Consider the following 23,971-nt stretch of genomic DNA (forward strand, 5'->3'; position numbering starts at 1 on the left):
GTTGCTGGAGATGAGACACAGGCTGCCCAGGCCACAGCCCCGACCAATCACATCAGAGTTGCTGGAGATGAGACACAGGCTGCCCAGGCCACAGCCCCGACCAATCACATCAGAGTTGCTGGAGATGAGACACAGGCTGCCCAGGCCAGAGCCCCGACCAATCACATCAGAGTTGCTGGAGATGAGACACAGGCTGCTCAGGCCACAGACCCGACCAATCACATCAGAATTGCTGGAGATGAGACATAGGCTGCTCAGGCCACAGCCCTGACCAATCACATCAGAATTGCTGGAGATGAGACACAGGCATAGGGTGTCCTGGTTTTTGTTTTTAACTCTCAGGTGATTCCAATGTGCAGCCTAGAGAACCACTGACCTAAGCTGTAGGCTCCAAGGGATCATCTAATCATGTCACTTATGACTCTTCCAGTAAATGGATAGAGGAGACACTTCAGTTCCATTTCCATTTAGAAAGAACATAACAAGCCAGTCCCAGCAAAAACCTTTCCCTCTACCTGAACTCAGGAATGCTCCAGAATGCTATTTGCAGAGGCTTTCATGTTCATTATCCCGTTTAAGCCTCAGAACAACCCTATGGGAAGGGGACGTACAAGTATCATCCTCTTTTTTACAGATGGAAAAACCAAAGTTCAGAAAGGTGAGGTAACTTGCCCACCACAGCTGCTAAGTGGTCAAACTGGGATTTGGACCCATGTTGATCCAACCATGAGTTCTTGTAATTTCTTGCATTCCATGACAACCGCTAGTGCCACCATCATTTTTGAGCACTTACTGGGTGCCAAGTCACTGTGCGACATGCTCTACCCACATTATCTTGTGGAAGTATCAGCACAGCCCTTATAGATGAGGAAAAGGAGAAAGTAGCTAGTCCAGGGTCATGGAGCTCCAAAGCAGCAGAGCCAGGATGGGTGTCCTTGTCTGTCGACCTCACATCCTTCATTACCACCTACAGATGGAAAGCCGTGGCATAGCCAGGCTGGAAGGGCCATGGAGGAAACTCACTCCAAACTGCTGCATGGCAGGAGAGAATTCTCTGAGACCAAGCAAGGCATTAGGCCAGCAGCAGGCACTGAGTGGCACCAACCCAGATGGTGAGGCCTCAGATGGTGCTGACCGGAGGGATGGGGACCAGCTGTTCCTTGTCTCAGGCCCTTTGGGTTGGGGGGCTGCATTCCATAATATCTTGGGTCTGGATCAGCCCCAACCCATGTCCCCAGGTTCCCGTGGCAGAGCCACCTCTGGACCCAATGACAGAGCCACCAATCCTCCTGGTTCTGTGGCCTCAGCTGCTGTGTGCCCCAGACACTGATGAGCATCTTAGTGCACCAAGCTGAGCCCCAGGAGAAAGGGGGCAGGTGGGAGGTGGAAAAGGGGAAGAGCAGAGAGCGGCAGGCCCCAGGACCCAGCAGAGGCCAGACATGGGCAGAAATCCCAGCTCTACCTCCTGCTGCATCTGTGGGCAGGTGGGCAGGTCAAGGGACCTATGGACTTTGGTGTTTGTTAAGTGTGTGTTCAAACTCCAGCACCACCAACCTCCCTCCCTATCAGCTTTTCACTGCAAGCTGGGGCAGTAGCTTCTTGTGAGGATAAAATGATGAAGTATCCAGCACCAAGCAGGTACCCAGTATATTGTGGCTTCCTCCTCACCGCCCTAAGAGATGAGGATCGAAGACCCTGCCCTGTCCCTGAGGCCTTTCGGGCTAGTGTGGGGCTGATGTGACCCTTTTAACAAATCATTCTGCTAAGGGCGGAGGGAAGCAAGCCTCCCTCTGGAGCTGCTGAGGAAGGCAAGGCCCCTGGGGAGGGGCATCCTGGTTCAGGTGCATTCCCAGGGCCCAGAGAGCGCTCGCCGCTTACGCTCACCTTGAAAGAAGTGTCAAGATTCAGTGAGGGAAGAAGCAGAACCATGTGAGAACAGGCTAAGGGATTTGTTGTGGAATTAGACCTTACAGGATTGCGGAGGGGCTGGGAACTGGAGGTGTGGGGATGGTGCTGGAGCGTCAGCGAGCAGGTCACCAATCGGTCACTCTGAGAAGCTGAAACATGCCCAGCCACCTAAGTAGGACAACCAAGGGCAAGGCCCTGGAGAGGTCTCTGGGCCGCTGTGCCTTGTGGAGCCCCCACATCTGTGGGTCTGCCACGAAGTGCCTGGTGCTGGGCTTGTGGCCACCGCAGGTCACAGTGCTGCCCTGCTTGCTTTCGGCTGCTTGCTTTTGGCTGCTTGCTTTGTGTTATTTTTTGTTTCCCTTTTCCATGAACCCAAAGGCCACGGTACACTAAACGCTGAAACTCAACCTTCACTGGCTACATTATAGATAACATTCATAGGTCACAATGGTCATGGTGCTTCCATTGTATTTCAGGACCTTGGGTCAACTCCTGTCCAATTCAAACTGGTTGAGACCACTGACCCTTCAACTGGACCCATGCATGTGCCTGAGAAAAGGTCCATCCTGACATCAGAGGGTCCAAAACTCCACCTTCAGAGCCCAACACTCCACCTTCAGATCATGCTAATGCCACCATTTTCTGTACTTATGTCCTATGAAATGCCAAGAAGCCTGATGACACTTGCACAAAATGAACCTATTATTTCATTTTTCCCCACTGCCAATCACCTCCCCTGACATCTTAGACATCACGCTTTCCTAACCTAGAAACAGCCCTCAGCTTCATCTTCAGGAGGTGGATTTGAGAGCTCTTCTCCCGCCTCCTCACTTGGCGGTCTTGTGAATCTATCTTTTTTCTTTTGCAAAACCTGTGTCACAGTGATGGACTTGCTGTGTATGGGCAGACTGGACCTGGACCTGGCCAGTGACACTGTGGATGGGCACAGCTGCCTCCAAACAGCAAAGGCTGCCACTGTCCATCTACCCTTATCATCCCAGGGCCATGCACCAGGTAACTAGGGACAACCCTAGATATTCCTCTTTTTTTTTTCTTGAGAAAAAGCCTCACTCTATTGCCCAGGCTAGAATGCAATTGCACGATCTCAGTTCACTACCACCTCCACCTCTCTGGTTTGAGCAATTCTCCTGCCTCAGCCTCCTGAATAGATGGGACCACAGGCACGCACCACCATGCCCAGCTAATTTTTATATTTTTAGTACAGATGGGGTTTCACCATGTTGGCTAGGCTGGTCTCCAACTCGACCTCAGGTGACCTGCCCACCTTGGCCTCCCAAAGTGCTGGGATTACAGGAGTGAGCCACCATGCCTGCCAGCCCTGCTACACTATTCTTGGCTCCTCAATGACTACATGAATTTTAGGATCAGCCTGTCAAGTTCCACAAAAAAATTCTATTGGGATTTGTGTGGGAATTTATTTAATTTATAGATTAATTTGTTGAGAAGCAGTATGTTTATAGCATTGAGTCCTACGATTCATAATATATATGGCATATATTTCAGTTTAGTCAGTTTTTTCTTTAAGTCCCTGGGAAAGTTTTATATTTGTCTTTTTTTTTTTTTTTTTTGAGACGGAGTCTCGCTCTGTCGCCCAGGCTGGAGTGCAGTGGCCAGATCTCAGCTCACTGCAAGCTCCGCCTCCCAGGTTCACGCCATTCTCCTGCCTCAGCCTCCCAAGTAGCTGGGACTGCAGGAGCCTGCCACCTCGCCCGGCTTGTTTTTTGTATTTTTTAGTAGAGACGGGGTTTCACCGTGTTAGCCAGGATGGTCTCGATCTCCTGACCTCGTGATCCGCCCGTCTCGGCCTCCCAAAGTGCTGGGATTACAGGCTTGAGCCACCGCGCCCGGCCTATATTTGTCTTAGTCCCTTTGTAGTGCTATACCAAAACACCTGAGACTGGGTGATTCACACAGAGCAGAAGTTTATTTTCTCAGTTCTGGAGGTTGTGGAGGTTGGGAAGAACAAGATCAAGATTCCAGCAGATACAGTGTCTAGTGAGGGCCTGGTCTCTGCTTCCAGGATGGTACCTTGAACGCTGCTTCCTCTGGAGCAGACAAATGCTATGTTCCCATGAGGCAGAAGGGACAGACTTACCACTACCCCCAAGCCCTTTTATAAGGCACTAATCTCATGCATGAGGGCTTGCCCTTATGTCTTAATCACTTCTTAAAGGCCCCACTTCTTAGTACTGTCATCTTGGGAATTAAGTTTTAACACATGAATTTTGGGAGACACATTCAGGTTATGGCAATACTCTTCATGAAAGGCCTTGTGTATATTTTGCTAGATATATTGTCAGGGTTTTGTTGCTATTGTGAATAGAATCTCTTTTTCTATTGTATTTTCTAATTTGTTATTACTGATGTATAGGAACGCTAATAGTTTTTTTTAAGTTGATCTTGAATTCAACAACCTTGTTAACTCTCTTACTAGTCTTAATAATGTATCTGTATATTCTTCTGGATTTTCTGTGTAGACAATCATATGGTCTGAAAATACAGGTAGTTTTTTTCTTTCCAGGTTAAAAATTTTATTTTCTTCATTTCTTTCTTTCTTTTTTTTTCTTTCTGTTTTCTTTTTCTTTTTCTTTTTCTTTTTCTTTCTTTCTTTTTTTTTTTTTTTGAGACAGAGCCTGGCTCTATTTCCCAGGCTGGAGTGCAGTGGAACAATCTTGGGTCACTGCAACCTCCACCTCCCGAGTTCAAGCGATTCTCCTGCCTCAGCCTCCTGAGTAGCCGGGATTACAGGCACCCGCCACCACACCTGGATAATTTTTTGTATTTTTTTTTAGTAGAGATGGGGTTTCATCATTTTGGCCAGGCTGGTCTCCAACTCCTGACCTCAGGTGATCTGCCTGCCTTGGCCTCCCAAAGTGCTGGGATTACAGGCATGAGCCATCTCGCCCGGCCGATTTATTTCTGTTATAGGTTGAATGACATACATTTCTGATGCTGTGCCACTGCACTCCACTGCACTCCATAACCTAAAAAAAAAAAAGGCAATTTCATGTATTAGCCTAACACATTACCTAGGACCTCCAGTGGCATGTTCAGTAGAGACAGTGATAGAAGGTACCCTTGTCTACGTCCTAACTTTGATGGAAAGTGCTTCCCAAATTTTATTATTAAGTATGATAATTGCTTTACATTAAAGAAGATAGGGCCAGGTGTGGTGGCGCACACCTCTAACCTCAGCACTTTGGAAGGCTGTGGGGAGGATTGCTTGAGCTGGGGAGGTGGAGGTTGCAGTGAGCCAAGATGTTGACACCGCACCCCAGCCTGGGTGACAGTGAGACCTTGTCTTTAAAAAAAAGGAAGCTGGCTTGCTAATAGTGCATTATCTGATGTTGACTGTGCCCTTGCATTATTGTAATAAAACCTAATTCACCACAATGCATTATTTGTGTTTGTGTGTGTACATTGCCGTATTCGACTTGGTATTATTTTATTTAAAATTTTGGAATTCATGTTCATAAAAGTTAGTAATAGCTAACATCTATTTGCTTTTCTATGTTCTGGGTATTGTTAAGTTAGTTTCCTTGAGTTATTTCATTTCATCCTAGAAGGCTTATTGTAAAGGTTATTTCCCCCTTTATCTACGAGGGAGTTAAGGCACAGTGAAGGCAAGTCATTTTCCCTAAGGTCACAGGGGAGATAAGCAGTGGCAGCAGGAGTACAAATCCGGATTGCCTGGCTCCAGAGGCCGAGCGCTAAGCACTGCCCTGTGCCCTCTCCTTGTGACAAAGACTCGTCATTCAGACTGTTCTACCATGAACTGTCCTTGTACATCCTTGTTCCAGTTTCGTACCAAGATTATATTATTCTCGATAGATAATTAGATCACTCTTCTTTTTCCTTTATTTAAAAAAACCTATTTCATCCTATCACCTTTTGCTAGCCTGATGTCAACAGTTTTGCAGTGGCCTTCAGGTTTTACGGCATTTACAAGCTCCTGTCCTGGGGATATTGGGGAGGTATACATCCCATAAAGCCAGAGATACAGACCACAGATCAGAGCAGACTCCCCCACCCTCCAGCACCCTTGTTTTTTTGTTTTGTTTTGTTTTGTTTTTGAGATGGAGTCTTGTCGCTCAGACTTGAGTGTAGTGGTGTGATCTCAGCTCACTGCAACCTCTGCCTCCAGGGTTCAAGGGATTCTCCTGCCTCAGCCTCCCAAGTAGCTGGGATTACAGGTGCCTGCCACCACACGTGGCTAACTTTTTTGTATTTTTAGTATAGACAGGGTTTCACCATGTTGGCCAGGCTGGTCTCCAACTCTTGAGCTCAGGTGATCGGCCCACCTCAGCCTCCCAAAGAGCTGGGATTACCGGCATGAACCACCGCACCTGCTCAGCATGCTTTCAAGTACTGGGGTCCACCCAAGCTCCCAGCTTCCAGCTAGGAGTCATTTGGTCCCTTTATCCCAAAGGACCTGCCACTGTCTTCGGTTTCCAATGCCCAGCAGGGTCCAGGCTCTTCAGCCTCCAGCCACTTTGCATTTATTTTCTGCTTTTCGTTCATGGAGATAAACATTAACTTATTTTTCAGACTCGGTATGTCTTTTTTATTTACTTACTTTTTTATTTTTATTTATTGAGATGGAGTCTCATTCTGTCACCCCGGCTGGAATGCAGTGATGAGATCGCCATTCACTGCAACCTCAGCCTCCCGGGTTCAAGTGATTCCCCTGCCTCAGCCTCCTGAGTAGCTGGAACTACAGGCGTGCGCCACTATGCCTGGCTAATTTTTGTAATTTTAGTAAAGACGGATTTTCACCATGTTGGCCAGGCTGGTGTCGAATTCCTGACCTCAGGTGATCTGCCTACCTCGGCCTCCCAAAGTGCTGGGATTACAGGCGTGAGTCACCACGCCCGGCCTTTATTTACTTTCTATATCTCACCTATCACTGCTGCGGGTTGCAGAAGAGAGGATGCCCTCAACCCTAACTTCTCCAAACCATCCCAAAGGGAATGTCTGCTCCACGTCAACAGTGTTGTTGTTTTTAAAGACCATCTGTCTGTCTACATGCCAGATTATAGCAAAAGGATGTCGAGGGAGCGATATGAAAGCAAGCCTGAGAGTCCTGGAGAGAAGGTGGCCGAGCTGCTCTTTGAAGGTGGTCACTCCCTCAGACCCTGCCCTTCCTGCCTTGTTCCTCCAGTTGTCAGATTTGCTGTTGGGGCCCTCACTGGAGAGGAGGGGGGGCTGGACTGGGAGGGAGATGGAGAAGCTGCCAGGTGCCCTTTTGGATCCAGAATGGAGGCAGCAGTTCCAGCCAGGTCGGAAGGTGGGGGCTGTCCCCCAGCCCCCAAGGGAATGGTACTGATTCCAAAATGTGGCGAGAACTCCCTGGTCGGGAAAAGGACGTGTTTGCTCCCTTGAATCACCTGAGCCCAGGCTGGAAGGCACAAGGGGGAGGATGAGGCCAGCTCACTCCAGCTCTATCCCCTCCCCTTAACCCTGAGCTACTCACCCTCTCAGATTGCAGTCCCTTTTCCTAAGTGCCCTCCCTGCAAAGTGTGCACAGAGCAGCACTCCCTTGTGCCAGCTCACCCCACACTGTCCTTTCTGTCAGCAACCCCATGGGTATGAACTTGACATGATTCATTTTCCTAAAAGCCTCTTTGGGCTGAGGGAAGGTGTGGGTGGCTCCACGAGGTTTGGACTGGGGCTTCCTCTTCTCAGAGCCACTGTAAGGGCCAGGGCCACCTTCCCTGGTGGGTGTCTGTGGCCTGGGCAGCGGTGCTGGATGGCACCAGTTTTGCAGGCAGCCTGGGTCATCCCCAGCAGTCTGGGAGGCTGGCGCTGCACCGGCCCCCACTCCTGATAGGGCCGAGGCTCCTTTCTCACCTAAGAGCTGACTGTCTTGAAGAGTGGGCACAGAGGAGCCGGCAACCTGGGCGGTGTAGGCACCCGGGAGAACCTCTGCAGCTCAGTCTCAGAGAGAAGTCTCCTCCAACACAGCTATTGTAGAGATGGGGAAACAAGGCTGAGAGGGAAGGGGGCGTGCCCAAATCACCAGCCCTGGAATGTTTTGAGCTTTGGGGGTGGATCTCCCAGGAAACGTGTTTTATGGCACCACCACCTCTGGTCACCCACCCCGAGGTGTGGCGGGCCTGGACAGCCAGCTTGACTGAGGGCCGGGCTGGTGAAGTCAAACCTACCACTCAGGAAGGAGACCCAGACCTTCTCCAGAGTTGAAATGTGAGGACTGCCTTCTTTGGGCCTCAATTTCCCCGCCTGAATTCCAAGGACCCTTCTAGCTCCTACACTCTGGGCCAAGCTTTTTCTCTGAGCCCCAGTCAGCCTAGAGGACCAGGGCTACATCTTCCTTGGACAGAGACCCACCATAGGGGCAGCAGGAGGTAGGGGTGGGGGTGGGCAAGGTTCCTGTAGGGAGGTGGAGCTGTCATCAGAGATGGTGTCCGCAGGCAGTGGGTGTGTCGTGGCTCTGCTACTACTTGCTGGGTGACCCTGTGCCATTTCTTTCCCCACTCTGGACCTCAGTTTTCCTATCTGTTCTATGGAGATGAGAGGCCTGCCTACGTATTTGGGGACTTGGATGTGTGTGTGGGGCAGTTGCAGTGTTTCTTAGGTGTGGTCCTGGGGCAGCCTGCACCACCCCATAGAGATTTCCGGGCCCCACCCTAGGCTCACAGGACCAGAGTCTCTGGGAATGAAGCCTGGGAACTTGCATTTACACAGGCATCCGGGTGATTCTGACATGATTGAAAAAGCACTCATAGTATGTGGCAAGTTCTTTATAAAAGGTAAATTCATAGCTGCCTTTTACTAAACATAAATCTCACCTTCCCTTCCTCAGTGAAGGACACACACCCCAGTTGAAAGTCACTGTGCCTTTCCAGATGCAGAATCTGACCTTTCCAATAAGATTCTGTTAACTGTTGCTTTCTGTAGTTTGTATTCCAAAACAAGGGGAATAGCTTTCCATTTTTTCAATATAAATGTTGAAGTCGGATATGCTTTTTCAAACTAGACACACACTCACACAGTTTAGAATTTCAGCTACGGCTTCCTCTCAAATTATCAGCCCATTTCTGCCAGGGAACAGTTTTTCCAGACAAGACCCTGGACAGAGGCTGGTGGGGACCCCTCCTCATCAGAATCACTGGATCATGACTGACCCCTAGACGCGGCTTCTCTGCTTAACTGTCAGCCCGTGGGCTGGGATGTGACCCCCAAAGCTGCAGCAGAAGCTTCCACCCATCCTGGGCCTCCCTGTCATCTGTGGGGAAAGGCCTGTTCCTTGTCTTCTGAGCCCAGCCGGCCTCCCAGTCATTCCGCAGATTCCAGGTGAAGCATGTGCTGTGCTTGGCTGGGCTCTCCTGTACCCCTTTTTGGGGTGAGGCGGAGTGCATTCCAGCCGCAGCATCCCTGCCATTTATTCCCACTCCTCATCCCCACCCCCATACCCACTCACAAGTACAAACACAGGCACAGTCATGGGCACACACCGCCCTGGACAGCACCATTTCCAGCCTCGGCGGGGCAGTCTCCTTACAGGGAAGTTCATGAGGCACTAAAAAAGGCTCAGGGGACAGGGAGAACCTCTGTCGAGAAGAGGTTCCTAGACCCGGTTCTGCCTCTGACTTGCTGGGGGTCCTTGAGAAAGTTGCTTCCCCTCTCTGGTCTCAGTTTCCTCAGCTGAGAAATGTGGTGGGCGGGGCGGGGCGGGGGGGCAGGCGGCAAATGGTCTAAGGTTCTGGGAACCTGTAAGTCAGAGCCCGTAGCTGGTGGTCAAGATGAGGGAGAGGCCCTCAGGGTCAGCTGAATGCCTGAGAGGCAGGACAGGCCCAAAGGTGAGCAACCTGAGCACATCAGGTGGGCTCAGAGTTGGCGCATGAGCCCCACAGCCTGCAGAGCAGGCCTGGACTTGGGAACCTGCTCGCACCAGCCCGGGGGGACTTCAGAGATGTGGGTCCAGCCTCTCCTACTATTGCAGGGCTGGGGCCCGGGAGCTGCAGATTCTGTCCCCACAGCTGCCTTGGACATGCCAGATGGGCTGGGGCAAGACATACCCCTCTCTACGAAATGAGCAGTCAGTCCAAATAGATGCACTAATGAAGGGCTGTGGGATGGACCCAGCTGTAGCCCGGGCTACAGACAGGCTTCCAGGGTACTCAAGCAGCTGGCCTCTGGGGTAGCAGCCCCGGGTGAGAGGCAGGACTCAGAATCTAGGCCAAGCCTTCACAGGAATCCCCTCTGGAGAGCCCAGGCACTCTGCAGGAGGGGCAGCAGGCAGCAGGTGCACCAGGAGCACGTTTCACAAGGTGCCCAATTTGCATCTGTTCAGATAGACAGCGAGTTGGAAAGTGGACGCAGTAGGCAGGGTGGCGGCTGCTCCCCACAGCCAGGAGTCCAGCCCAGCACCCACCTGAGTCCACCTCAGTCCTGCTCAGTTGGGTCATCCGTGCTCTGGGCCCTCTGGTCCCACCCACAGAGGGAGGGCTTTGGGGCGACCAGGTGAGCTGGCCCTTGTGGGAGGATGTAACTGACTCCTGAGCCTGGCGAGCCAGGCAGCCCCTTGCCAGCATCCCTACCCCCACCTCTCCAGCCCCCTCATTCCCTGATCCTCCCATCCGCTCCCCTGCCCCAGCAGTTTCCTCTACTCACGCTCATCTCTTTTCCTGCTCCCAGGCTCGCCTGGTCATGTGTCCTTCACTCTCCTCTGAGTCTCCCTCTTTCCAAGCCGCCTCCACTCTACTTGACACATTCTCCATTAAGACACCAGAGTACACAAGCTCAAGTCCCTGCACCTCACCTTTACTCTCAGACATGGGAGGGAGATGACATGAAGAACCAAACGCCACTTGGCAAGGGCTCTGGGGTACACAGAGGGGCAGATCTGAGACTGTGCATGCTCCAGGGGCTCCCTGCAGGAGGCTGCATTTAAGCTGGCTATTGAATGTGGCTCTGAGCTGACACCTCTCCTTGAAGCTCCAGACCAGGAGCCAGCTGCCAGCTGGACCCTCCATTTGGTGTCTCGGAGAAACCTTGCACTCTGTGGGTCTAACTCTGAACCCAGAACATCTCCCCATCTCAGTCCTGTCTCTTCTTAGGGAAAGCACCACCTCAGACCCAGTTCAGCACCAAACCCACATTTGAGTCAGGGGCTCCTGCCCCGCACTGTGAGCGCTCTGGAGAAGCCAGTGCCGAGGGGGAAAGAGCTCTGAATGTCAAACCATGAGTTTCAACTCCACCTCCAGCTCTGAGAGCTGTGGGCAGGGAAGGGCGCTAGTCCAGTGTGCTGTAGAAAGACCAGTCTGCCACTGTATGCCACATGGATGGTGGGGACAGAGTGCAGGTGGAGAGAACAGAAGGTGGACGGGGCAGGGGAGGCAGGGACATGGCTGTAGCCGTGGAGATGGGAGGACAGACAGGACTTGGTGGCCACTTGGATGAACCGATGGAGGAGTCTGGAAGAGACACCCAGTTTCATATCAGATGTGTAGAGCGTGGGATGCTGTTCACTGATCGAGGGAGGAGGAGGAGGAAGAGGTGTGGCATGGGAGGAGGTAACTGAGCTATTCATGAATGAATAACTATTCATGAATGAATAACCATTCATGAATGTCATTTGAAGTCCCCAGGGAGAGCCAGAACCCCAGCACCTTCACTGCTTCAGCCGGCCCTCAGGGTGCCTGTGCTCCTGGCTCTCTCAGTTCCCACTTTGTAGCTGTCAGCTGCAGTGGGGGACAGTTGCACAAGGGCCCAGCATGTCTGTGTTCTTAGCCAGGGGACTGCCGCGTGGCCCATGCTGAGCAGAAGCTGATGGACGACTCTCTGAACAAAACCCATTACAACATCCTGATCCACCCAGCCACCAACTCCTCACAGCTCATCTCCATCGAGACGGAGCTCTCCCTGGCCCAGTGCATCAGTTGGTAGGTGCAGAGGACATCTGTGGCTCAGGCTCAGGTGAAGAAGCAGCTCATGCCCAAGCCCCAGGCAATCAGTGTCCAGTGGAATGAAATGACTAGAGTTGACTTAGACTCACCAATGCATGACGGGGAGGCTGGAGGAGGGTCCATGAGGTTTATAGGTGTCCAATATTTAATGAGTCCACGGTTTTGTTAACAAAAAAGAAGTGAGGGTGGGAGCGGGGTCACCACTGGCTAGGCAGCCAATGGGCCTGCATAGACTCTGCTCCGCTGAGTCTCCAGCACGACCATAAGCTTCTCCTCCTCATCCTCCCAGCCCCGCCCTACTCTCTCCCCCAGCTTGCTCAGCAGGTGACCTTACAGGCTCCCTAGTTGTTGGGGGAAATAAGAACCAGACTGGGGGAACTGATGGGTACAGAGGCCCAGGTGTAGGGGCAGGACCCCAGGCAGTGCAGCCTCTACTGAGCCAGGTGGGTGAGGGTCTGGAGAGTGGGCATGGCTGCTGCAGGCATGGAAAGGAGGCACAAATGGCAGCACTCCCAGGGACCACCATCGGAGTCTCTATATGTGGATGTGTGCAGAGGTGGGTGCTGAGGGAGGAGGTGTAGGGAATTTCTCATCTTCTCTCCACTGCCTCTGAGTTGGAGATGTCAGAGGGAGCCATGGCCCACTGTAAACTAACACAGTGTCCCCACCCACAGTGTTATTACCCCTCCCCTGGAAGCGGCTCTGAGGGGAGCAGTCACATGTGGAGAGTGCAGGGCACTGTGTCCAGCCAGGGGAAGGAGGACACCAAGGGGGTTGACCCTCCTCTGGCCAGGTGGCTGCCTTCTGACACACCAGCCTCTCTCTCTAGCACGGTGGCCCCCACACACCCAGCCTGTCAAACCTACAGCCCTCAAGAAGGCTTTGTCCAAATTAATGAACAGCTCCGTCTCCCAGGAGGAAGCACAGCTGAAGGATGTGGAGCGCAGTAGAGTTGTGAATGCTCCCCCCCGCCCCTCCACAGTCGGATCGGAAAGAAGGGGGCTTTCAGCCAGGCTCACCCAGGCTGGGGTCTGAGTGTCACTGTCCAGCTATTGGCCTCTTGCTTAACAGGTGAGCCCAGCTGCTCCGGTGCACCTGCCACCCTAGTGAGGGTGAACCAGCAGGCGAGTGACATGTCTGATAGTTTGGGGTTACAGGAAAGATTAGGTTGTAGCTGCTGGGCCAGGAAGGGGTGTTTATTTTCAGGGTTTATCTACTGACTTGACCAGGGCGGTTTATAGGTACAACCAGTTTAAAGATGGAAATTTTGAGAGAGCAGGCAGGGACTTAGTGCTGGGTAAGGCAAGCAGGCTTGTCAAAGCAGCTCTTTTGGGGAGGCCAGAATCCTGTACCAATGTCGTCAGCAGGTTCATCAGCTGCTGGGGGAGTGCCGGACGGGGTTAAAGCACAGGAGAACCTTCTGGATGATAGGAATGTTCTATATCTTCAAAGGAGGTGGGATACATGGGTAATGCATTTGTTGAAATTCATCAAAATATATACCAGATCTGTGCATTTCACTGAATATAAATTATACCTCAAATTAAAAACATTTTTTAAAAGAGAGATGGGCCAGATGCAGTGGCTCACGCCTGTAATCCCAGCACTTTGGGAGGCCGAGGCGGGTAGATCACCTGTGTCAGGAGCTCGAGAGCAGCCTGGAAAACATGGTTAAATCCTGTCTCTATTAAAAATACAAAAATTAGCCAGGCATGGGGACACAGGCCTGTAGTCCCAGCTGCTCGGGAGGCTGAGGCAGGAGAATTGCTTGAACCCAGTAGGCGGAGGTTACAGTGAGCAGAGATCACGCCACTGTACTGGAGCCTGGGCAACAGAGCGAGACTCCATCTCAAAAGAAAAAAAAAAACAGACAGATGAAGGTTCTCAACTTTCACTAAAGGCAGAGTAGCTTGTTATAGATTAGCCTGCCCCCAAAAGCAGTTAGAGAAACTGGACCAAAATGTGCCCCCACCACCAAAAACAACTGTTTGAAGGTAATTGGAGACCTCAGTCAGAACTTGAGTGACCAGGCCTAGGAGGTGACCTTGACAGTCTGTACTGCTTTTCCGACACTTGGTGATTGGTAAACACTAGAGGGCTAAGAGGTTAAGAAACTGAGTCTGAAGTGGTGGTTAAGAGGCTGGAGAGCCTAGCTGAATGTGTGGCACTCACAGGGCTGAAATGACCTCATGAGAATTTGGGTCCCAGTAAGGAGATGGGACCTTGGTGGGAACCCTGGAAGGGTCACCCCTAGGAGTCCAAATGAATAAAAAATAGACCAGCCCTCACAAAAACTAAAACCTGCTTTGAACCAGCTTAGTTCCAAACTAGATGAAGGTGATCTGCGCTTACTCCAATTGTGTGCCATAAAGTCAAAGTCAATACTCTCTGGAGGCAGATAAAATTTTACTAGCAATGCCATAAGACAAGACAAGACTAAATGAGAAAGAACAAGAAAAAAAACAATAGAAACATACAAGAAAAAAACCAATAGAAACATACATGTAAGGAAGATAAGGAAGAAGTATTTTTTTGTTATTTTTTTTTGTTGTTTTTTTGTTTTTTTGTTTTTTTTTGGAGACGGAGTCTCGCTCTGTCACCCAGGCTTGAGTGCAGTGGCACGATCTCAGCTCACTGCAACCTCTGCCTCCCAGGTTCGAGCGATTCTCCTGCCTCAGCCTCCCAAGTAACTGGGATTACAGGCATGCGCCGCCATGCCCGGCTAATTTTTGTATTGGCCAGGCTGGTCTGGAACTCCTGACCTCAGGTGGTCCATTCACCTCAGTTTCCCAGATTGCTGGGATTACAGGCATGAACCACTGTGCCTGACCAGTATTTTGCCACAATTTAAAATAAATAATTTTTCTTTTTTTTTTTTTTTCAGGTTTAGGCTCAGACTATATTCTAAACAGTCACATGGCAGCTGACTCTTCTCCAGGCCTTGCTGCCGGGTTTTACATGTTTATTGTTTTTGCCTTCTTGTCATGTGCTCGGTAGATGGCAGCTTCCAGGTGCTCCTAAGGGGCCAGAAAAGAGAGTGAGAAGGCACGGAGGCTGCCAGGTCATCCCCCTCAGGGCCTCACCCTCATCAGCTCCCTCAACTGGGTCTCCTGCAACTATTGGGGGGCCACCTCGGCCACCGCTTTGCCCTGAGCTTCCTGCTGCTGCAGCTGGGCAGAGCCTCCTTCTCAGAGGCCAGCTGCTGATAGGCGGCCAGGTACTGCTGCAGGGGACCCAGGGAATGGTCTCGCTGCTGCTGCAGACTCTGAGCCTCTTGGCTCTTCAGCTCCACCTGCAGGATGGGCGTCAGGGTAGGCAGTGGCTGGCTTCCAGATTCTGGGCCCATAAACAGGGTGGCGAGGGCACAGTGGGTCTCTGTTATCTGTCCAGGCCCCTGGCCCCTGGCCCCTTCCTCCAGGCCTAAGTGACTGCCTCCCTTGCCTAGAGGCCCATGCCTCCCTCCCCAGCCTCAAATCTCACACCCTTCTTCCCACCATTGAAGCTGTACGCCACAGACTGGTGGAAAAGCAGAGGGAGCCAACCACCATCTGCTAAGTTGTGGTGAGGTCGCTCTGTATGATCTCCAGGGTTTGCAACCACCTCCGCCTGCTTCCCCAGAGCTTGGCCTTCCGCCCCAGCTCCCCCAGCCTCTCCTCCAGCTCCTGCAGCCTCACCTCCTGCTTCTGCATCTTCTCCTCCTGCTGCCACAGCCTCGTTTCCTGCTCCCGCATCTTCTCCTCCTGCTCACGTATCTTTTGCTCCTTCTCCCGTATCATCTCCTCCTGCTTCCACATCTTCTCCTCCTGCTCCCACATCTTCTTCTCCTGCTCCCGCATCATCTCCTCCTGCCTCCACATCTTCTCCTCCTGCTCCCCTAGCTTCTTCTCTTGCCTCCACATCTTTTCCTCCTGCTCCCACATCTTCTTCTGCTGCTCCCACAGCTTTTCTTCCTGCTCCCGCAGCATATCCTCCTTCTCCCCCAGCTTCTCCTCCTGCTCACACATCTTCTCCTCCTGCTCCCACAGCATATCCTCCTTCTTCCCCAGCTTCTCCTCCTGCTCACACATCTTCTCCTCCTGCTCCCGCATCACCTCATCCTGCTCCTGTATTATCTCCTTCTGCTCCCGTATCTTCTCCTCCTGCCTCCATATCTTCTCCTCCTGCTCCCGTAGCTTCTCCTCTTGCCTCCGCATCTTCTCCTCCTGCTCCTGCCTCTTCTTCTCCTGCTCCCATATATTCTCCTCCTGCTTGTGTATCTTATCCTCCTGCTCCCGTATCTTCTCCTCCTGATTGTGCATATTCTCCTTCTGCTCCTGTATCTTCTCCTCCTGCCTCCACATCTCCTGCTCCCGTATCTTCTCCTCCTGCTCCCGTATCTTCTCTTCCTGCTCCTGTATCTTCTCCTCCTGCTCATGCATCTTCACCTCCTGCCTCCAAATCTTCTCCGCCTGCTCCCACATCTTCTCTTCCTGCTCCCGCCTCTTCTCCTCCTTCTCCTGTGTCTTCTCCTCCTGCTCATGCATCTTCTCCTCCTGCCTCCAAATCTTCTCCTCCTGCTCCTGCCTCTTCTTCTCCTGCTCTTGTATCTTCTTCTTCTGCTCCTGTATCTTCTCCTCCTGCTCGTGCATCTTCTCCTCCTGCTCCCGTATCTTCTCCTCCTGCTTGTGTATCTTCTCCTCCTGCTTCCTTATCTTCTCCTCCTGCCTCCACATCTTCTCCTCCTGCCTCCACATCTTCTCCTCCTGCTCCTGCCTCTTCTTCTCCTGCTCCCGTATCTTCTCTTCCTGCCTGTGCATCTTCTCCTCCTGCTCCCTTATGGTCTCCTCCTGCTCATGTATCTTCTCCTGCTCATGCATCTTCTCCTCCTGCTCCCATATCTTCTCCTCCTGATTGTGCATCTTCTCCTCCTGCTCCCGTATCTTCTTCTCCTGCCTCCACATCTTCTTCTCCTGCTCTTGCCTCTTCTTCTTCTGCTCTGGTATCTTCTCCTCCTGCTTGTGCATCTTCTTCTCCTGCTCCCTTATCTTCTCCTCCTGATCATGCATCTTCTCCTCCTGCTCCCGTATCTTCTCCTCTTGCCTCCAAATGTTCTCTTCCTGCTCCTGCCTCCTCTTCTCCTGCTCCCGTATCTTCTCCTCCTGCTCATGCATCTTCTCCTGCCTCCACATCTTCTTCTCCTGCTCCTGCCTCTTCTTCTCCTGCTCCTGTGTCTTCTCCTCCTGCTCATGTATCTTCTCCTCCTGCTCCCGTATCTTCTCCTCCTGCCTCCACATCTTCTCCTCCTGCTTCCGCCTCTTCTCTTCCTGCTCCCGTATCTTCTCCTCCTGCTCCTTTATCTTCTCCTCCTGCTTCCACATCTCCTTCTCCTGCTCTTGCCTCTTCTCCTCCTGCTCCCGTATCTTCTCTTCCTGCTCCTGTATCTTCTCTTCCTGCCTCCACATCTTCTCTTCCTGTTGCTGGTACAGGCGGTTCCACAACTTGTTCTCTTCCACCTGGGCTTGGAGCTTCGCGGACACACTCTGCAGGTCCTTACCCAGGTGGTCAGCCTCCTCCTGCAGCTGCTGCTGGAACAGTGAAAGTGTTGGTTTGAACCTCAGAAGGAAACAGACTCATGGGATAGTCATATAAATGTAATCTATCAAACAATGGTTTTCACCCATGATCCTTTAAAATATATATTTTTAAGCCCTAACTCTGAGATTCTGATTCCCCAGGCAGGGCCCCACTTTGTACATTTTTAGCACACTCTAGAGGATTCTATGGTGGGACCAGAACAAGGGCCCAAATTTTCTAGCTCTTGACTGGAGCCTCCCCATACCCTGCATGATCCCTAGACCATGGTCCCAGCCGGATGGGGATCCCACAACCCCCGGGGCTGTAGCTGCTTGCCTGTGGCAGCAGGAGCTTGGCCTTCTCCAGCTTCCTTTCTAGCTCCTTTACATTGAGCTGGATCTCAGACTTCTCAGATTCTACAAGTCGAAGTTTTTCTTGTAGTTCGGCATTTTTCTCCTTCAGCTCATCATCGGTTATGCTATGACCAGAGGCAGTAGATAAAGGAATGAACGAAGAACAGAAAGGACTGCTTTGGTGATCAACCCTCTACTTTCACCCCACAACCACAGAACCGTGGCATTGGATGGGACCCCAGGAATTTAAAGCCCCAGGTGGCAGGCCAGAGAGAAGACATGAGTTGCCTGAGGCTACCCCATGAGTCAGTGGCACAGCCGGCACTAGAGCTTCCCTGTGCACACATGAAAACCTGTATGAGCCTCTCACCATGCTCACCTGTACCCCCACCTCCCAGCACACCCCCCACGCTAAGAGCCCCAAGACCTCCCATCCCACCGTCCCCCATCCTACGTGTTCCTGTACAGTTCCAGACTCAGGGCATCCCTCTCCTTTGTTAACTCCTCGATGTACTGCAAATAGAGAAAGGTGAAGTCAGGATAGAGCAGGCAGAGGAGCGGCTGGCCGACCAGGAACAACAGCCACCGTGACCACTCCACACACCACTCCCCACTCCCAGTCACACCTCACATGCTCTCAAGGCACTTCCAAGCCCAGGGTCTCCTTTGGTTTTCTTTTTTGTTTTGTTTTGTTTCTTTCTTTCTTACTTTTTCTTTTTCTTCAGGCAGAGTTTGACTCTTTTTGCCCTGACTGGAGTGCAATGGCGCAATCTCAGCTCACCACAACCTCCGCCTTCCGGGTTCAAGCAATTCTCCTGCCTCAGCCTCCCGATTAGCTGGGATTATAGGCATGTGCCAGCACACTCGGCTAACTTTGTATTTTTAGTAGAGATGGGGTTTCTCCATGTCCGTCAGTGTAGTCTGGAACTCCCAACCTCAGGTGATCTGCCAGCCTCGGCCTCCCAAAGTGCTGGCATTACAGGCATGAGCCAGAGCACCTGGCCCTCATTTGTCTTTCAAAGAACTCAGTAAAGGTGGAAGGGACAGGGAAAGAGACTGAATTCATAGCTGGCTAGCAGGGGCCCAGAGACATCAGATGGTATTGCTATTGTTCTTACTGTTACTACTACCACTGTTGGAACCTTTACTGACTGCTTCACCAGGCACTGCACTAACAATCCCATTTCATCCTCACAACCTCCACAGGAGACGGTTACCATTATTACCTCTATCGTATAGATGAAAAACATGGGGTATTAAGGGTTAAATGCTTGCCTAAGATCACGTAGAGCTGGGATTTCAACACCCAGGTATATCTGATTCTCTAAGCCCATTCTTTCACTGGGGGTAGGGGCAAAGATAAGAAGGAGGAAATTAATCATTTGTTGACATTTTGAACGGATGATACATTCAAATCGTCCAAAACTCAGAAAGTACAGAAGGGAACTATCTCCCCCCAACACTGTTCCTCTCTCCTGAGATGTTTATGATCCTTACAAACATGTTTATTGTATATTCCCATAATACATACACACACATACGTGTTCCCTCTCTCAACACAAATAATAACATACTCAAGCTACTCTTCTGTACCTTTATGGTACCAGTATCCTAACCGCCACTTGGGACTTGGCCAAGGCCACAGTGAAATATGGGCAGGGCGGGCACTTGGCCTGCGAGCTCTATGTCCAGTGCTCACTGCCCACGGCGCCCCCCAACTCACCCACAGCAGCCGACTCAGCCCCTGTCAGCCTCTAACCACCACACACAAAAGCAGCAAGAAATGGCCATGCTGTTTTCTGGGCAGGACACTCCATCCTGCAGAAGGGACTTTTAGGCTCACTCCTCCATCTGTGAAGCCGGGTTCCCAGGGGATGGGGCAGGTGGTTGGACTCACCCTGTTAGCCTTCTTCTTCTGTGTAGCAACAGCAGAGAGATCCCACTCTAAATGTCTTGCAAAATTCCATGAATCATGCAGGCGGCCGACCAGATGCCTGCACTCTCCTGGAATGAGAGACATTCAGATGCGGCCCAAAAGATTCCCCCTAAAGGCCTGTCAAAGTGCCAGGTTGAAGGATGACCGGGTGCCAGATTCCCACCTTCCAACTGCTGGACAGCACGCTGGCTGTAATAGAGTGCCGTCTGAAGCTCAGTTTTCTCACATGTAAGGATTCGTATGGTATGAACCTGGGCCTTTGGGAGAAAAGACAAGCAAGTGCTGAAAGAGAAGCAAAGAAACCTTCTCCAGGGGACAGGAGGGAACTTCACACCCTCCACTCACCTCTAGCTCCCTCCTTAGGGCTTCCTGATGTTGGTGGCTTGCCTTCTTTTCCTATAGAAAGAGGAAGACAGAGCTCTTACTAGGGGGAGGCAGAGATGGCACAGCAAGAGACATACCCCCAGAAGGGCACCACTGCCCCAGGACAGGCCCACCCATGGGACCAGGTTATCAGGGACCCTGTGGGGACAGGGTGGAATCTGGGGGGTGAGCCTTCTTCCCCAGGCTGGGAGTGGGTGAGACGAGACTGGGGCCTCTATGGCTGAGTGTCCTCCAAACCCAGCAGTCATGTGAGCAAACAAAGAAATCACGTTACTTCTTCTAGCTGGGCTCGGTTCTGTTGTTTCTGTGGGGAGAGTCAAAGGAAGGTGACTGAGGGTGGCCCCTTCAACTCTATTCCCCAGGCCAGGAAGCAGTAGGCAGGGGCCAGGGATGGATTTTAAAGGTAGTTCTCAGACCCAATGGGAACACGAACTGGTAAACTCTCCTCAACTCCCAAAGTAAAAGGACTTGAGTCTTTGTTGGTTTTTGCCCACAGCCACAGAACTCAAAGTCTGAAACTAGATTCTCTCAAAAAGACAGTCACAGAAACCTTCAGAGATGGAGTGTGAGAAGAGCCCACCCTTCTGCCAGCTTGTGATTTAGAAAGGTGCATTCATTCAACAAACATTGACTGAGCACATACGGGCCAGGGACAGTTCTTCACAGCGCGGACATAGGACGGAAAAGGCAGATAGGAACCCTCGGTCCCGAGGTTTCCATTCTAGTGGGCCTTTAACTCTCGGACTCTCAGAGCTAACAGACACCTCTGATACTCTCTAACTCTACCCCAGGAAACGCAAGCCCGAGAAGGAGAGTTTATAGCAGGCCGTGGACTAGGGATTCACATAAAAACAACAATGATAAATCTCATTTAAACTTCACCAATGTAGGTAAAACCACACCACTCCTATTTTACAGATGTGAAAAGAGAGGCCCAAAGAGCTCAAGGAATTTGCCCTCTATCATATCCCCAGCAGATGGAGAGGATTCAAACCCAGAATTCTTAAGCAGTGCCTGGGAGTTCTTCCACAATCTTAACAATTACCCTCCACCACCCCTTGGGCCCTCTGTCCCCAGGAGCCTGGCCAGCCAAGACTCACATCCTCAGGTGAGTGGCAACCTCCAGACGTGGTTGTCTCAGGGTTAGCACCATTATTTATGTTCTTCGTTTTGGTGTCGCTTGCTCCTGTACCAACACTAGGGTTGGCCTGGGGATGGTAGTCTCTCAACTGTGGAAAGGAAGAGCAGTGATACTCATGAGAACTAGAAACTCCTACAGTCACATCCTGCTTTACAGTTTCTACAAAATACTCTTATGCACCATCTGATTTAATGCCACCAACAACTGTAGGAAGTGTTGTCACAATCAGTGACTGAGAGGGATTGATACCATGGCTGAACAGAAGGCACTAATGGAACTGAAACTCAGTCTTCTGACTCTGAGCTCTGGGATTTTGCCACAAGTCAGCAGCTGCCAGGTACCGAAACCAGAGGCAAAGGCAGAAAAGCAAATATTACATAGGCAGGCACTGTACACCGTGTGGTTTAGAGTCATACACCCTCACACGTCTGTTAGTGTGAAGAAGTGCACCACTACCTCTCAAACGTTTATATTAATGTATGCTCATGGCAGAAGGCAGCCTTTCTGTGAAACCCGGGAACTTAACACAAAGAGGACAACCCAACCCTCATTTCAGAGAGAAGTCTTGTATATTCTTCTAAATTTATGTGACAGTCACCCCTAAGTACATTAATGTTTTGTTTCTCAGTAGACTCAAAGGAAACTGATGCTTCAGAAAGATGCCCCATATTTATCCTGTGGCACTCAAAGTACCCCAGGTGGAGATGAGATGAGGAAGATTCAAGCTGTCAAGTTCAGTTTCCCAAGATCTGTTCCACAGAAGATAAGGCAGATCTCACTCCAGCAACCACTGACTGAGGGGCACTCTGGTCCCAGAACAATGCAGAATTCAAGTCTGAGGTGGAGAACTCAGAAACAATGTTCGAGTCTCTCTGGAGAGTAGAAGCCTGGGAGAAAATCAAACTAAACCCGTTCTCCCGTTGCCACCCAGAGACACCATCAATGTGTTGAGCTCATGGGGGAGGTGAAGGCTTTTCACACTGTCAGTGTCTGTGTTAAGGAAGTAAGGCAGCCTGAAACCTCTCTCTCCTATGTCCCACAGTCCCCAATCCCCTTCCAGCTGGAAACCTGTGCTACAACCAGAGGAACCAGAAATGGGCAAGAACACTTAGGAGACTGGGTCCTAAAACCAAAGACCGGTCTCGTGGCAGTAATGACAGTTCCTAGGGGGACTGCGACATCACTACATTCCACTCCTCGGTGGAGTGGTGGGGGGGACACAGGAGTGCAATGCCCAAGTTGCCGCTTTGAGATTGGGGAGGGGGGGGTCACAGGATTGGGACCCAGGTCCTTGGAGATGCAAGCCCAAAGAGCCCAGGGAGGTCAGGCTTTGGGTGGCGGGAGGTGAGGGCCGAGTATGGAGCGGGGAGCCCCAGGAGTCACCTGTCCAAAGTGACCAGGGGACAACTGGTGAGGGCAGGTTCTAGGGCACCCAGGTCCTTGGAGACGTGAGCCCAAAGAGCCCAAGAAGGTCGGGTTTGGGGTAGCAGGAGGTAAGGGCAGAGTATGGAGTGGGAAGCCCTGGGAGTCACCAGCTCAAAGTCACCCTGGGGTGGCTGGCGAGGGCAGAGGCAGGACTCACGAGGGGGTTGGGCTGGCTCACAAGATTTTGGTGTGGGGAGCCCAGGGGCACTGGGGGGTTCCCAGCCTAGTGTGCCTTAGCAGTGGCACAGACTCTGGCAGCAGCTTGACTGTCAGAGGGCGCCTGGGGCTGGGTTGGGGTGCCACAACCTGGTGCGTTTTACCTTTTCCTTGGCCTTGGCCAATTTGATCGGTTGGGTCTCTTTGGACATCATGGGATGGGTAGGGCGGTGGGGTTGGGGCCACATCAGCACAATCCAGGCGAGGACAACTATACACCTCCAGTCACCTACCAGGTAGCTGTGTGACTGAGCCAGAGGAGGCGTAACCAGGGCCACACTAGAATGCAGAATGGGGCGTGGCCTTAATGCTTCAAGCCTATTGGTCCATGGAAAGATGCAAGGGAAAGGAGGCGTGGCCAGACAGCAGCCTGTCCTGAAGAACCTGTGATGTCACAAGGAAAGCCGCCATGTAACCTCTGTCCCCGCCTACTCCAGGAGAGGGGCGGGGCTGGCTTTCACTTTAAAGACTTTAAAACTGGATTACCTCAATTGAGGTACAAATCCTATTAAAATGGAAATTTTATAGTGTGCTTGATGATTGATAAAGCAGACTATATTATCCAACATTCCACTAAGATAAATAATCACAATGATTTCTCTTTTTTGGAAAACCTTTCTCTTATTCTCCTACATTATTGTTAAGGGTTTTTTGTTTTTCTAAAAATACAAAACAAAACAACAAAAAAGAAAACAAGAAACATGTCTAATATCTTTAAAAACATAAAGCTTGTGAGCCAGGTGTGGTGGCTCACGCCTGCAATCCCAGCACTTTGGGATGCTGGGGTGGGTGGGTCACCTGAGTTCAGGAGTTCAAAATCAGCTTGGCTAACATGATGAAACCCTGTCTCTATTAAAAATACAAAACTAGCTGGGCATGGTGGCAGGTGTCTGTAATCCCAGCTACTTGGGAGGCTGAGGCAGGAGAATCCCTTGAACCTGGGAGGCAGAGGTTGCAGTGAGCCAAAATCATGCCACTACACTTCAGCCTGGGCTACAGAACAAGACTCTGTCTCTAAATACATACATACACACACACACACACACACGGACACACACACACATACACACACACACACATACACACACACACATACACACATACA

General features: G+C 51.2%; 1 protein-coding gene, 1 long non-coding RNA gene and 1 pseudogene across 4 annotated transcripts; 2 read left to right on the forward strand and 1 right to left on the reverse strand.

Annotated features, from left to right (window-relative positions):
* Positions 1 to 6,975: 6,975 nt before the first annotated feature.
* On the forward strand, positions 6,976 to 10,843 carry LOC139359271 (YLP motif-containing protein 1-like; annotated as a pseudogene).
* A 3,521-nt stretch (positions 10,844 to 14,364) lies between these two features.
* Positions 14,365 to 23,172, reverse strand: LOC139359464 (golgin subfamily A member 6-like protein 26). Of its 2 annotated transcripts, XM_071082486.1 has the most exons (10): positions 22,971 to 23,172; positions 21,185 to 21,313; positions 20,359 to 20,388; positions 20,046 to 20,096; positions 19,864 to 19,957; positions 19,662 to 19,768; positions 18,219 to 18,277; positions 17,748 to 17,889; positions 15,533 to 17,419; positions 14,365 to 14,875 (listed from the first exon to the last, which is right to left on the reverse strand). In XM_071082486.1, exons 1-10 carry the CDS (start codon positions 23,052 to 23,054, stop codon positions 14,813 to 14,815), a joined length of 2,646 nt encoding a protein of 881 aa, XP_070938587.1. In that variant the 5' UTR covers positions 23,055 to 23,172; the 3' UTR covers positions 14,365 to 14,812. The 2 variants fall into 2 exon arrangements, with proteins under 2 accessions (XP_070938587.1, XP_070938588.1); XM_071082487.1 differs by lacking the exon at positions 20,359 to 20,388.
* LOC139359465 (uncharacterized) lies at positions 19,758 to 22,761 on the forward strand. Of its 2 annotated transcripts, none has more exons than XR_011615459.1 (3): positions 19,758 to 19,928; positions 21,003 to 21,192; positions 21,854 to 22,761. It is a non-coding gene; the product is annotated as an uncharacterized lncRNA (long non-coding RNA). The 2 variants fall into 2 exon arrangements; XR_011615458.1 differs by having other exon boundaries at positions 21,857 to 22,761.
* Positions 23,173 to 23,971: the final 799 nt, after the last annotated feature.

This window comes from Macaca nemestrina, chromosome 17, assembly GCF_043159975.1.
Source record: "Macaca nemestrina isolate mMacNem1 chromosome 17, mMacNem.hap1, whole genome shotgun sequence".
Taxonomy (NCBI): domain Eukaryota; kingdom Metazoa; phylum Chordata; class Mammalia; order Primates; family Cercopithecidae; genus Macaca; species Macaca nemestrina.